This window comes from Urocitellus parryii, unplaced genomic scaffold, assembly GCF_045843805.1.
Source record: "Urocitellus parryii isolate mUroPar1 unplaced genomic scaffold, mUroPar1.hap1 Scaffold_37, whole genome shotgun sequence".
NCBI lineage: Eukaryota > Metazoa > Chordata > Mammalia > Rodentia > Sciuridae > Urocitellus > Urocitellus parryii.
This window is the reverse complement of record NW_027553327.1, coordinates 3,531,358-3,546,176: the sequence shown is the minus strand read 5'-3', so window position 1 is coordinate 3,546,176 and position 14,819 is coordinate 3,531,358. Positions and strand designations below refer to the sequence as shown.

General features: G+C 34.6%; 1 protein-coding gene across 1 annotated transcript in view; it reads left to right on the top strand.

Annotated features, from left to right (window-relative positions):
- The window catches only part of LOC144252158 (roundabout homolog 1-like), a 158,640-nt gene that overhangs the window by 132,015 nt on the left and 11,806 nt on the right, over positions 1-14,819 (top strand). Inside the window, 2 exon segments of the mRNA XM_077794668.1 lie at positions 6,338-6,744; positions 9,679-9,831. Of these exon segments, the coding sequence (XP_077650794.1) occupies positions 6,338-6,744; positions 9,679-9,831 (560 nt within the window).

Genomic DNA, 14,819 nt, shown 5'->3' with positions numbered 1-14,819 from the left:
TCACAATGATATTTTCACTTGGACATCTCCACATGTCTTAACCCAAATTGATCATCTTTGCAGTGAACACTTGCTCCTTGTCCTACTTTAATGACTACTTATTTATATACCAAAGGGATAGGCAAAAGCATAAAAAATACTTTTGCCATTTGGAGATGAGCTTAATTATCCTTCTGCCTCATCTGTGGTTTTCAAACCGTCTATGAATTAAAATATTTACCTTTTCCCTTTAATGCTAATTCCAAAATAGCCTACGATTTTGTTCCTTTGTTTCCATTTCTCTTGCTACTGGACCAGGGGCCCGATCCCTGTCCCTTGGAATTTTCAAATACTCTTGAAATGATATCCATTTTTCTTTCCTTTCTCTCTTTACCTTCCAATGTTCATTCATTGCATGGAAGTCTGGATCTGTTTCCCCCATTTCCAGTCCTCCTCTGGAGCCCCGCACTCAAAGCCCCTGACTGTCCTCTCTTTCCCTTCCCACAACATTTCTAATTAGTCTGTTTGAAATTCTCTGAGTTTATCTTAAACTCACCCAACATCCTGGTCTAGGACGTGCTGTTTTTTTGATTGCTTGGCAAGCATTGTTCATCTTTCCAAGTCCTGCTCAGAAATACTCCATGGAGCTTTCCTCTGATTGACTGGCAAAAATCCACCAGTCTTCTTTTTCATCTTCATCAGGCTCTGTTCCCATCTCAGTTAATCAGTTTTCTTGTTGCTTTAGTATTTCCTATTTGTTTATCTGATGCTCTATTTAAATTAAAAGCTCTCTGATGTCAGAATTCATGTCTTTCTCACGTCTTTGCCTTCACAGAATTTCCCCCACCCCCCCGACCCAGTATATGATGGCTGGAATCTGATACTGAAAATGACCTACTTTCTCCTGTTTTAGGGTGACAAATACATGTATGATCTTGAAGTATACAGATGTGATTGAGAAAAACACCATACCTGCAGCACTTATAGTGAATTTAACTAGTTTTAGCTTTTAAGTTTTTTTTTTTTATTTTCAGTCTATAAAGAAATTATGAATTTTATTTCCAGGATCATTGCTGGAAATAATTCTGGACACTAATAAAAAGGTGGTGTGAGCCCATTAAAAAAAAAGAAAATCCTGTTAATGCTTTTGAAATGGTGACTATAGACTCTGTATGACATTTTAAAAATACAGATAAGCAAAATGAAAATATAAAGTACCAATGATCTGTATAGTCAGAAGCAGTCACTGTTCAGAGCTCAGTAAAAATCCTTTCAAACTTTCATCTCTACCTGTTTTCACATTGTGTTGAATTGGTAGCTTGCCAATATTATTTTGCAAGTTACTCTTTTAGCTGAACAGTGTATTTTTCTCTGTTGGTAACTTTTAGTGTAGACACTTGGGTTAAATAGATACTGTAATTTATGTAGCTCATTCCCTAATGTTGGCATTTAAATTGTGCCTACCCTGTTGAGACTAGATAGAGTGTTGGACTCTCATCTGTAGTTAAGTCCTTGAGTGAAGCCTCTTCTCAATCCTTTTACCTATTCAAACATCAGTCCCATCAGTCAATGACTTCTGTTTCTTATCATCCTGCCACTTCCCTAATGATGCAATCATTAGAGATAGATAGCTATTTCTCTACAGGTCTCATTCTAGAGCTTCAGACCCATATATCCCAGTACTTATTCCTGCAGATTTTTACTGCCTAAATATCACTCTGAGAGAAGCACATATATTCAGACATAAATGCACTTTTCTTGTTCCAGCAGCCATTTTCTCATGCCTGCATTACAGTAATGTTCTGCTAAGTGGTCTCAGTGCCTTTGACCCTGCCCCTTCTTCAAACTGTGCCCCTGCTGAAGGCTGTACAGAGACATTTTCCTAAAATGCAATGCTGATCAAGTTTCATCAATGCTTGAAATCTCACAATGGTTTCCCATTCCCCTTAAAATAAAGACAAGATTCCTTAATGTAGCAATCAAGACCCTTTGTGATCTGACCCCTCTGTGACTTCATCCTTGCCCACTGCCACACCCCCATCAATGTCTGTATTGTTTTACTCTTAAGTTTCTTCCAGTTCCTGGAAGAAGAACAGTTCTTGTTCACTTCAAGGTCTCTGCACATTCTGCCCAACTTCCTGGAACACTATTATCTGCTCCTTTTTCAGAGCTAACACCTATGTATTCTTTAAACTCAAAATTAAGTGGCAGATCCTCCTTCCCTAATACCACAATGAAGGGATGGGAGCCTGTTATATGTATTCCCACAACACCGTATATAGCCCCATTAGGGTGCTGACTTAATGTATTATGATTGCACACATAATGAATTGTTGATCTCTTCCACTGGACTACAAGTTCAAATAAGAAGTATGTTTTATTCAGCTGAATTTCTAACATAGTGTCTGAATTCCTGTCTCTATTGCTGTCTAACAAACTACTCTAAAACTTGGTGGCCTATAACAACCATTTTATTTTATTCACAATCCCATGAATTTGGGATTCTGAAAAAAAATTCAGTTGGACAATTCATCTCTAATCTACTTGACTTTCGCCTGGTTTGGGGGGTAAGATCTCCTGCCAAGTTAGTTTTATCCCTCATATCTGATGTCCCAATATTCCTCAGCCTCCATCTCCAAAGTTTCATCACATAAGCCTGGGCTTCTCATAATATAAGGTTTCAGGATAGAGACACTTTTAACATGTCAGCTGGTTTCAAAGAAGGCAGAAAGAGAAAGTTTTCAAATCAGTTTAGTACTATATTCCGATTAGGGGCATAATCTTACTCCTTCTATAGCCTATTGGTCAAAGCAGTCACAAAGCTCATTCTGATTTAACAATGTAGAACCAAATTCCCTCTCTTGTTTCAGAAGATAATTTGAATTTAGAGATATTATTATGGGTATTTTGAAAAATGAGATCTCTCTGGCCCAGATATGTATAGTTAGTTTGTATTCAGTATGTATGCCTTAAAACTGAATCCTTATAATCCTTAGTCTCAAAATCTAGTAGGGACCACACAATAATAGATGCACAATAGATGTTTAAAGAATAAATACACTGGGGCTGGGGTTGTGGCTCAGTGGCAGAGCGCTTGCCTCGCACATGTACAGCAGTGGGTTTGATCCTCAGTACCACATAAAAGTAAACAAAGAAATTGTGTCCATGTGTAACTAAAAAACTTTTTAAAAAAAGAATAAATACATTATTTTATGCTTGTTGATTAGGGGCGTATGTAAATATTACAATATATGTAACAAAAAGTTAATGAAAAAAGTATTATAATACCACAATATTAATTTTATAAGCCTTAAAGGCTTGAACTATTATTAATATTGCGATTTTTCGTTCTTATGAGCTTCTAGGATATTCCATATTGTCTAAAATTAGATAAACGAAGTGACTAACATAGTAGCAACCCTTCTCTTTTTCTCATATAAGAACAATGAAAATAATATAATTAAACTGATACATATTGTTTCAAAAAATGACACTATTGCATTCACTGCAGTTAATAATAAAAATACCTTGAACAGCAAAAATAGTTTTCATGTATGAAGTAAAAAATTGTCGAATGTCTTTTCATACAGAGAAGTTGAATATGATATTGTTAGAAGGAAAAGAAAGAAATAAGGTAAAGGAAAATTAAATATCTTGTCTTTTTACAAACTAGGTAATAGTTGATTATACAAAAAAATTGAAACTACACTAGTGTTAGAAAAAAGGATTTGAAAGGTATGGATTTTTTTTCCCCTTTTGTCTTTTTCCTGGTACATGCTATATGGTGAACTCTAGAGACACCTGCTTTCATAAATTAATGGAATCACCCCTTTTTTTCTTGAACATATTTATGAAGGCATCATTTTTGTAGGAGCCTAGAGTGTTGTGAGTCACAGTCATATACTTGTACATTATTTCAGAAGATGCTGAAACCCCTCAGGGGGAGGAATCTAAAAGGTTGAGGTTCGTTTGCAACAAGCCCCACTTGAATGCAGCATCTCGAAATAGCTTTTTGTTTTCAAGTAGAATATATTACATATTTCAAACTGTACGTGTTTATCACACATTCCCCGGGATGGCCTTATTTACAGATGGTTTGAATACATTTTTTTTCCTGTCTTTCTTCAGAATTTGCACGTGTTGGTAGTAGTTAAAAGACAGCCCTTGTTTAACATTTTTGCTCTACAGAATGTGAATTATCCAAACAGCAATGCTGGCATCCTTTCACAGGGAAGCTGGCCATTCTACACCCCTTTATTGATGGTCAAAACAGTACCCTTTGTACTAAAAACTCTTACATGACTGTAAAAAAAAAAAAAAGAAGTTTCTTGTGGTATTTTGGATGTGCATGCTTACAAAGGCTGCAAATTAACTTTTAAGTATGCTATTTTATTGCATTCCAAATTAAACAAAGGTTTTCCTCCTATGTGTATGACAGAATCCACATTGAAACAATTATCCATTTTAATCTCTTAAATAACTCCAGCTTTGGCACATTTTTCATATTTATTCTAGTGCCACACACAGACACATTACAAACCACCCAGAAATGAAAAATGATGAATTATATTAAAGAACCCTGCATGTGTGAACATATAAAAAATGTGTAATAATGTATACTTATATACACATACTCCTTTACTAAAACATGTTATTTTTGTTTCTTGTGTTTTTAATTCAACTATAACTGAAACATACCTCTCCTGGCATGCGCGTGCATGCACACACACTCACACACACACACCTCTCTTGGCATACGTTTTTTTTTTGTGTGTGTGTGTGTGTGTGTTAATACCATTCCTAGAAGGAAGGAAGGTCATGATCTTGGAAGCAAAATTTGAGTTTAAATTCTGAATTTTAGATACCCTACCTTTAAGAACTTTGACAAAATCCTTAATTCCTCTGAATTTCAATATCCTCAGATATAAAATGATAATTTAAAAAGTAACTCAGAAAATTGCTCTGAGAATTGAGATAACATTGTAAAATATGCTTAGATACAAAATATGTGCTCAGTGAGTTAGTTGTTGTGTTTAAAATAATTATCATTTATTTTAACTGTCATGTGCTGAATCTGTGTTTTTTAATTCTATGAAATCAGGAGTGCAGGATTTGATGAGGTGCTGTCATGAACCTTCTGCTTGGTAGTCCCCCATTGTGTCCCATCTTTGACCTTGCATCTTCTGAGCATCACTGTGTGTCCGTTTCCCTTTTTTGCAGGCATGCTCTTAATTAGGTGCTGTTCTCTTGTTATTCTTCTACCTTGAGAATAACACCTTTTCATGACTTTTCTTTCACTTAAGTCCAAATGCTCTCTATCTTCTCAGACATCTTATATTCACTGGAGTATATTGGGTAGCGTTAGTAGAAAGACTGCTTTTAACTGATGTTCTTCAAGCCTGTGGAGAGGTGGCTGAAACATCAGTTACTCTGTGAACTAAGACTGTGGGATACTACTTAATTTTACCCTCCTTTTTGATCCTTAACTAATTTCAGGTCATTAGAAAAAAATATCTTTAAGCATATTATTAAAGAGATAGATAGAATAACAGAAAACCAAGGAAGTTTAAAACATCCAAATACCTTCATTTAAACTCATAAATGAGTAAATTAGAGAAAAATTGCTCTTGGGTCCCATAGCTTTTAAAATGAATGTATAGTATTATTTAATACATATATGTTACATACATATTAAAATAGGAAAGGAATTGTGTTATGTGCTGAATATGTTTTTGTTAATTCTATGAAATTTTACTATTTATAGTCTAGTTGAATTGACTTCCTTCACTTGGAATTGTAGAGTGGCAATAAAGAAAAGGGAAAGAAATGAATGTTTTTGGAGTTAATTGGGGATGAATGAATGTTGTCTTTGGCAATAATAAGCTATCGATAATTTGGAAAGTTTTTAGGACAAATATATAGTTGGATGCTCCCCAAAAGAGTATTAATCAATGAAGTGGAACAAACTATGTTATAGGTGCATACATGAATATTTCACAATGAACCACACTATTGTGTATAATTATAATGCACTAATAAAAACATTAAAATATGTATCACTTCCTATTTTAACTTTTAAAAACTTTTCAATTCAACCGATAAACATGAGACTTAGCTGAGTATATTTCTATAAAACTTGAATAAAATGTACTGCAGGGAAGCCCCTAAGTGAGATACAAACCAAAGTAAAATCAAACTCTGATATAAAAGATTTATAGCCTTTTTTTTTCTCCCTCTGAGCAAATCAGCTCAACAGAAGCAAAGATCAAATCAGTTTCCTTGTGAATTTCTGGTTGCTTCATTGGGTCCTGACTTAGATAATGAGCTGAGCTCTTGCTCTTGATTTCTCTCCATGCAGAAGGCAGCCAGCGAGTCCTCCTCCGCCTCAGCGGCCGATTTCTCCCCCGCACACCTATGGCTACATTTCAGGACCCCTGGTCTCAGATATGGATACAGATGCGCCAGAAGAGGAAGAAGATGAAGCCTACATGGAAGTTGCCAAAATGCAAACTAGAAGGCTTTTATTGCGTGGGCTTGAACAGACCCCTGCCTCAAGCGTTGGGGACCTGGAGAGCTCTGTCACTGGGTCCATGATCAACGGCTGGGGTTCAGCCTCAGAGGAGGACAACATCTCCAGTGGGCGTTCCAGTGTTAGTTCTTCCGATGGCTACTTTTTCACTGATGCTGATTTTGCCCAGGCAGTGGCAGCAGCCTCAGAGTATGCTGGTCTGAAAGTGGCGCGAAGGCAGATGCAGGATGCTGGTGGTAAGTCGGGCACTTTCCCCAAGCCACAAAGAAAGCTCAATGTGTATGCATTAGTGCTGGTTAGCACCTATGGTCTGGTGTCTAATTTATAACTACTTTTTCTTTTCTTTTTTTTAATTGAGTAAGGAAACCAAAGTCCAAGAATATAATTTATTTGTATTATTTTCTTTCTTTCCTTCCTTTTTTTCATCAGACTTTTAAACTCTGCATTTATTGAATAAATGCTATATAATGAGAGTAAAAAGAAGCTAATTCAAATGTCCTCATTTTAAGTGTAATTGTATAAATATATATGACTGTATATCTTTGTGTCTGTTTCACACTGATTGGTCTAGTTTCTTTAAGGTATGTATTTACTCAGTTAAATGAGCTTTGTGTTGCTCAATGCATAGTATGTATAAAGTAAACCAGATAAAATTTATTGTGATAATTCTTTTATTTCATTTAATCAGATGTTCTGTCAAAAAAATATTTACATATCCAGGTGGGACAGTCAGCCATTGGAAAATAGGCTATTTCTTTTTGAAACTCATTTCCTTGTGGCTTTTCAAACTAGAATATTAATTTAATTGGGAAAAATTAAAGATTTGGATAACACACACACATTTGCAAGCATAAATATTTTCCCTCTTTGATCTAATAATTGAGAGAGCAGGTTAATCCAGATGCACATAATAAATTTTCTGTTTCCCTTTCTCATTGCCAGTAACCTATTTTTAATGAGAATGTATCTCTTATTATGTTTTAACCCATTTTTGCTTATTGCCTTCTCCTCCCAAGTATGATAAAGAAAATAATTTGAATATAAAATAGATTTTTATATGATTTAATTTGTGTAGGATGAATATATGTTTATATTAATACATATATTCATATTATTGTGTGGTGCATTTGCGTCTGTGTGTGTGTGTGCACACGCATGCATGTGTATTTCTGGAGTCTAAAAATGCAAGTAGTAGAATAAAAGAATGTGGTCATCAAAAAAAGAGATAATATTTAGGAAAAAGAAAAGACTATCACAACAATTGATACTTGTTACTTAGTTGTTTTACTAACAACTACCACCTTGGTAATTTTCTGTGTTTTCTAGATACTTCATTGGTCATTATTTTTTATCAGTATAGAATATTTTCAGAGAAAATTTAACTTGCATCGTTAAGTCATCTCTATAAATTTTTTTATCCTGAATATGTTGCAGAAAAAAAGATTTCTAATTTTCTTCATCTTATTATTATGGAATATATATGTATGTATTTTAGTCAGGTCTATATTTTATGAAATTTAGACAAATATCTTTTCTTCCAGTAGCTGCTGAATTCAGTAAAATATGCAAACCTAATTCTGTTTCTTAATGAATAAATAACCTTATATATAGCTTTTGTTTCCCTTTCCTTTTTAATTCTCTGCTAAAAAAAAAAATACAGGAAATTAAGCATCTCAGACCACTACTTTTAGATTGCATTAAGGGTGTTTTTCAGTTCATTAAATCAGGAAAACATAGAAATGATGTTGAAAATTAATCTGTAAAGGACCTTATGCCTCAGGGTCTATGAGCAGTGGATGGCCTTACACAATAGAATGAGTAATGGGCTTCCTCTCAGCCCTAATTCTCTGTTTTCATGGATATGTAACTTTAATTGTAATAGTCTCTATCACAGCTAAGGAGAGGTTTTGGTTTAATATTTTATTATATTGTAATTGAGTAGCATTTCTGGTTTTCTCTTGGCTCATGATTATAATGAACTAAATACATGTCTGCCTATTGCAGTGTTCTTTTCAGGAAATGGTGGTGCTCACCATGTGACTTGAAGTTAATATGAATGAATAATCCAATCACCTTGCTTCTCACTTGGCTGCATTAATGTCTATTATTTAATATGCTTGGGTTAGCATTTTTAAATGTGTTCATTTCTCTGTATGTGGCTTCTTCTGTTTATAGTCAAAATATATGTTGTCAGGTCTGTTTGAAATTTCTTATGGTACTAAGGAGTTCTGGGTTTGTGACTGGATTTTGTAGAAACCAAAATAGGGAAGGTCACCAGAAGGCCAATGGCTCTTCATTGCCCTTCTGGGTTAAGTATGTTGTACCTGTTGTAATAGATCATCTACGTGGGAGAGCCAGAGAGTTTGATAGCACTGAAATGCACCATGTCTGATTGGTAAATTCAGTTCCCATTGGTATCTGGAGTATTGTTTCTCCAAAAATAAATAACCAAAAACTACCTCTACCTCCATCAAAACACAGTGTTTAGAAGAGTCACATTATCTAGAATCAGCAAATATCTTGAGACAGAAAAGGGATGTAAGTCATTTTTGGTTCATCTAAATATGTGAGATAGATAATTTTAGATCACCTCAAAAGAAATACATTGGATTCTGCCATCATAGAATGTCAAAAATATATATTTAGCTAAAATAAGGATGTGATTAGAACAGTTCATTCTTAGAACATGAATTTTTTATGGACTCTGACTCTTTGGAGAAAACAACAAACATTGAATATATTATGAAAATTTTTAATTAACATTTTTGTCCAAGAACATTTACTAATACTAGTTGCAAAAATATGGGAATGTGGAGCTAGGGATATAGCTTAGTTGGTAGAGTACTTGCTTCACATACACAAGGCCCTGGGTTCAATACCCAGCACCACAAATTAAAAAAAAAAAGAATGTTTTTCTTTACCAAATAAGTATCATGAACTCTTACAGAATATAAGAAGTGATTAAAATAATAAAAGAAAAATAAAGACTGGAAATTCTTTTAGGCTTTTTTCTCTAGTGACTAGCACAGAGTGGTAAACAGCCTACTATTTTTTAGATTTTATTCAAGTGATTTTTAAAATTAGATTCCTAGCTTCAGTGTTTTGCTGTTGTTGTTCCTGTTGATAATTAATATTCACTGATGTGTCTGGCTCTGTTGCTTCTTTCCCAGGTCGCCGACATTTTCATGCATCTCAGTGCCCGAGGCCCACAAGTCCTGTGTCTACAGACAGCAACATGAGTGCTGCGGTCATGCAGAAAGCCAGACCAGCCAAGAAACAAAAACACCAGCCAGGACATCTGCGCAGAGAAGCCTACAGAGATGGTAAGTCCACTGAAAAGCACCTATGAATCCCGCCTGTTTACCCTGCCTCTCTGGGATCAGTGAATGGGTTCACTAACATTAGAAATTACATTAAAAATTCATTGATAGTAAGTGTCACATTATGTACAGGAGTGATCTACTTCCATAGCTTGTCAAGCACCTCTAGCCCTTATTGTTTTCTAATAAGTTGATTATTTAAGAACAAGTGTACACGTTTAATATTTTGAAGTTTTCATTTTTCAAACAATTGGATGTGACTATATTTGAAATAATGGCAGAGGATTGACTCTTGTCAGATTCCTCCAAAGTATCTCTAATTTTTTTTTCATTTTGCTTTTTTTACAACATAACATTCAAACAGAAGACAATACATTTGTGTGAATATTAATTCTACCCACAGTGGTATCACCACCCAGTTATTTTGTGCACCAAAAGGCAAATCAAATCATCTTCTTCGTGCCTTCACATATGATATTGACTCTCACTGAAGAGGGGCTGCTTGTATTCTCAAGGAAGCATGGGAGGAGAATGCAAACCACTGTGATGTTGTCTAGAGAAAGACTTTAATGAAAGTGCCTCAGGTGGCCCAGCATTTATTAAACCGCCACCTTCTCATTTTATAACACAACGCCACGGGCTTCGTCGGAAATGCATGTAAGATAAATTCTCTCCGACTCACCCACCTTGTCAAGTTTTCTAAATTTGCTAAAGGGGTGGGGGACGAAGGGTGTCACAGGCACAGTTCCTCCACCTCCTGGTCCTCTGCAACCACAATCTGATTAGGACTTTCATTACAAGTCAGCAATTTTTCAAAGAGGGCATCATTTGCCATTATCATATGAAAGCCTAATATTATAGATCCTTATCCAAGGTTACGAGGAGGGTTTTCTGAGGTACTTCTCCCTGTGATTCCTGCCACTTGACAGAAAAATTTAATACAAAGCTCACAGCACGATGAGCACAAGTAATTTTGCAATGAGTGGCTGTCCGGGCTATTATCTGTACTTTATTCTGAGTACTTTCTCTCACTAGAATCTATCTGATATTAGACTACATTAAATACTGGTGTGACACAGCGCACCTGGGCCTCCTGGCTTCTGCCCAGGACTCTTTTGTCAGTGAAACTGAGCTGTCAGAATATTATCTGATTTTGAAGGGTTATTACAGTGGCTTTGTGCGTGTTTATGGGATCCCTGTAATGCCATTTTACAAGTTTTATGGCTGTTTTATCAATTTTTATTATCTAGAAGAGCGTGCTCCTAACTGGAAAACTGGCCAACATGGAGTCTGGATGTAAACACATCTAAATTGAATGCATAAGGGAAAATCTGCCTAAAGCAGATCTTTCCACTTCTTCTTTATGTGTGTTTCTTTGGGAAACATGGCATTGAATAATGCCCCCTGAAAATGTTTTAAGTAATGCAAAGTTGAAAAATACAGCATTGTAGTTCTGAATTACACTGTGCTGGAAAATTGTTATCTGTATTTATTGTCCTCATTCCACAGTACTTATTTCAGTGTGTTTAATAATTAAATGTAAATTCTAACTAATCCCTGAATAATAACTTAAATTGAATGATGAAGCACACAAGTTTTTTTTTTTTTTTAATTTAATTTCAGGAATACCAAAGAACTATATTGAAACATGTGTAAAGCCAAAAAGTTAATCTGAAACATTATTTGGATTTCTAATTGCTTATTTCACAAAAGTGATTATGCAAAATTATCATAGTACATACTTTAATATAGAAGCTAATAATTATTTTCTTTAGGTAACAAAATTAGATCAAATGGAGAAATAACTAAAACTGTTTTTAAATTATATATTTAACTTCCCTTCAACATTTTGCTAAGTTATGCTTATTATACTAATATTTCTTGAATTTAATTCAGTGTGTTTACTGGTGGGTAGGAGAAAAAGTAATAAAGCTATATTTTATACATATCCCAGCATGCACATCAATTAATTAAAACCACAAAAATGCAGATATTTCTTAATGCCTCAAATAAAAGAAATTCATGTATCCCCATACTCCATAGCGCTAGAGATTGAACCCAGGGCCTCAGATAGGTGGGGCAAGAGTCTACCACTGAGCTACCTACCCCCTCTGAAATGTACATAGTCTTAATGGCTATGGGTATGACAGGAAGAAAAGTCATTTTCTCACAAACTCTTTTATCAACTTACTACATTATATTTTTTAAACATATACTCACAAACCATTCTACAATGAAGCTCAAAGCAGACAAAATTTGTATAATAATTTAAAAGGAGAAGTGGGAAGGAGATAGAATTTTAAAAGCTTACAATTGTTAGAATGTGAATTCCACATATCAGTAAGATATGGAAGGTTTGTTGGCTTTTCTTTTTTTCTGAATGTAATGCATAGACTGATGGATGAGCTTGATTATAGTTTATAGATTTATGTCCACTGTCTAGAACATGATGTATCAGTTTTGCATTTGTAGCTCTTTTACTTTGTAAATTTAGTTCAAATTCTGTATTCCCTTGGTAGAATTTTTGTAAACTCCATGAAGAAGAATAAAGAGTAACTTTGAACTGAGAGAGCGATCTGGAATGAGTCTTCTCAGTCCCCATAGTAGTTGCTAAGGCTGCCAAAATAATCTACCAAAGATTGGGTGACTTAAACAACAGAGGTTTCTTTCCTGAGCTCTAGAGGTTAGAAGATCACTAAGAAGGTGACAGCAGGGTTGGTGTCTTGGGAAGCCTCTCTGGCTTCAAGATGATGGTATTGTCCCTGTGTCTTACATAATCTTCCAACTGCCTGTATCTGTGTCCTTATCTCCACTTCTTAGAATGTCTTTGGTTAGATGAAAACTCACACCAGAGAATTCATCTTAATAACTTCTCTAGAGACTCCAAATACAGTCACATTCTGAGGTATGGGGAGTTAGGACTTTTTGATATGAATTTTAGGGGGACATATTCTGGTCCCTAAGATTATACCAGCCCCTCCAGAATGCTTGCATTGTGGGACTGCTGAATGCTAGGCATCGTGCTTCACACCACAATCAGACTGACAGGCAGCATCTGATTATTTATTTATTTCATATTTGCCACGTTCAAGTTTAACCCAGATGGAGGATAGGATTAAAATATATGAATATTTATCAGCTGAAATCTTATGGAGTTATAGCCAAGCACAAGTGCATTTCTAGGACCTTCTAATAGATTCTTCCCACCCCCTCTTTTCAACCTTTCAAATATATTTACATACTTGATTTAAAAACCAAATCTACGTTATTTCTCTAGCTGTACTTTTCATAAATTATAAATTTGCCACACTCTTTGGAATGATGTTATTTTGATTTGATTTATCATTAATTACAAGGTCTTGGGACTTTAAGCAGTTAAGTAAATAGGCTGCAGAATCTCTATAGTGAGTTAATGCTGTGCTGGCAGAATTGTCTGCATACACATGTTCTTACATATTTCTGTACATGCTATATAATTTGTTATTTAGAGTCTTGTGTAAGAAGTGAGTTAGTATTCTTATATAAAGAAAGAATACACACACACACACACACACACACACACACACACACACGTAAATCAGGTCCATAATCCCAGTTCTTAAACCCAATTTGAAGTACTTTATGACATGAATTACGTGAAAAAACTACTTCACATAGGTGTATTGTTTACACGTGATTATGCCTGGTTTGAGTTCATAATCATTTTATAATCCTAAATAATTTCTTGGGCAAACATGTTTATATGAGAAATTAAACCTGCTAGCATTCCTCTATAATTGTCAATTAAACACAGTGAAGATTATATACAGGAAGTTGGAATCTTTAAATCATCACTGAGTTCTACTTTTGACCTGTGTTACAGACAGCACCTAATGGAACATGTGGTAATAGGTTTTGTCTTAAGAGTTATATGTTCCCAAGACTTTGTATGATCTTGTGTTAGTGGTAATTGTTAGATTTGATAGTTGATAAACACAGATAATTTGTGATTTGATGGTAGTGGCTTTTACTCATCTGTTTCCTGATAACCTGAGTTCACAATCTGGTTTATGTTTACAGTAAATAGAGAGTAGGGAAATGCATCTACAGCCAGAGTATGCTCTGAATGAGGATTTTTCCCTTCCTCTTGTTTTTAGTCCCAGGTTCAATCTGAATTTAAAGCACTCTGCCTTGGGTTTCCTGTCTTTAGGCCCTTCATTATGGTCTGGTTTTTAACTCTTTCTGTTAACTTGATCAACAAGTAGCAGAGGGAGGACTTATCTAGACACATCTTGTACTTATTTTTAAGTAATATTTTTGAAAAATCCACTGAAATAATGGACAAAGGAAGTAATTCATGTACTAGTAACAGTTGCAATCCATGTTGCAAGACAGAATACTTAGAATTTTAACATCAGAGAGAAATTAGTACTGTTGGCTCTACTTTGGCCACCATATTAACTACTATGTTGAGGCTATTGATATGACACTTGAACATGTTAAGTCCCTGAAAGCCAACAACAAGAAATTGAAATTAAAACTTTGATCACTTTTTATAATGGGTTCTCAAGTACAGCAGCTGGTACTAAAAAAAAAATGTGAGTTCAAGCTGCTTCTTTCAAAGACCAATGCCATGAATCCTAATGCCTTAAGCTTTAGCCTATAATGTCAAGAGAAAATTAGTTAAGAAAATCATACAATTTTTTTAGGAAAAAATAAAGGGTTCATTTATTATCTTTTAAATATAAGAATAGACTCCTAGATTAAAGCTGATGCTTTCTAGGTCCTTCAATATACTATTGTAAAAATCTTCAAGTCACAATTTTAATGTTTAAGTTTCTCATATTGGTACATGTAAATGATAGTTGGTAGACCATTGTTAGTAATAATAAAATAATTGGAAATAGCCTACATATTCCTCTGAAGACATTGGCTAAATTAATTATATATTAATAGAACAAATTGTTATGAAAACTTCTCAAAAAAGTATGTATTTATAAAAAATATATGAT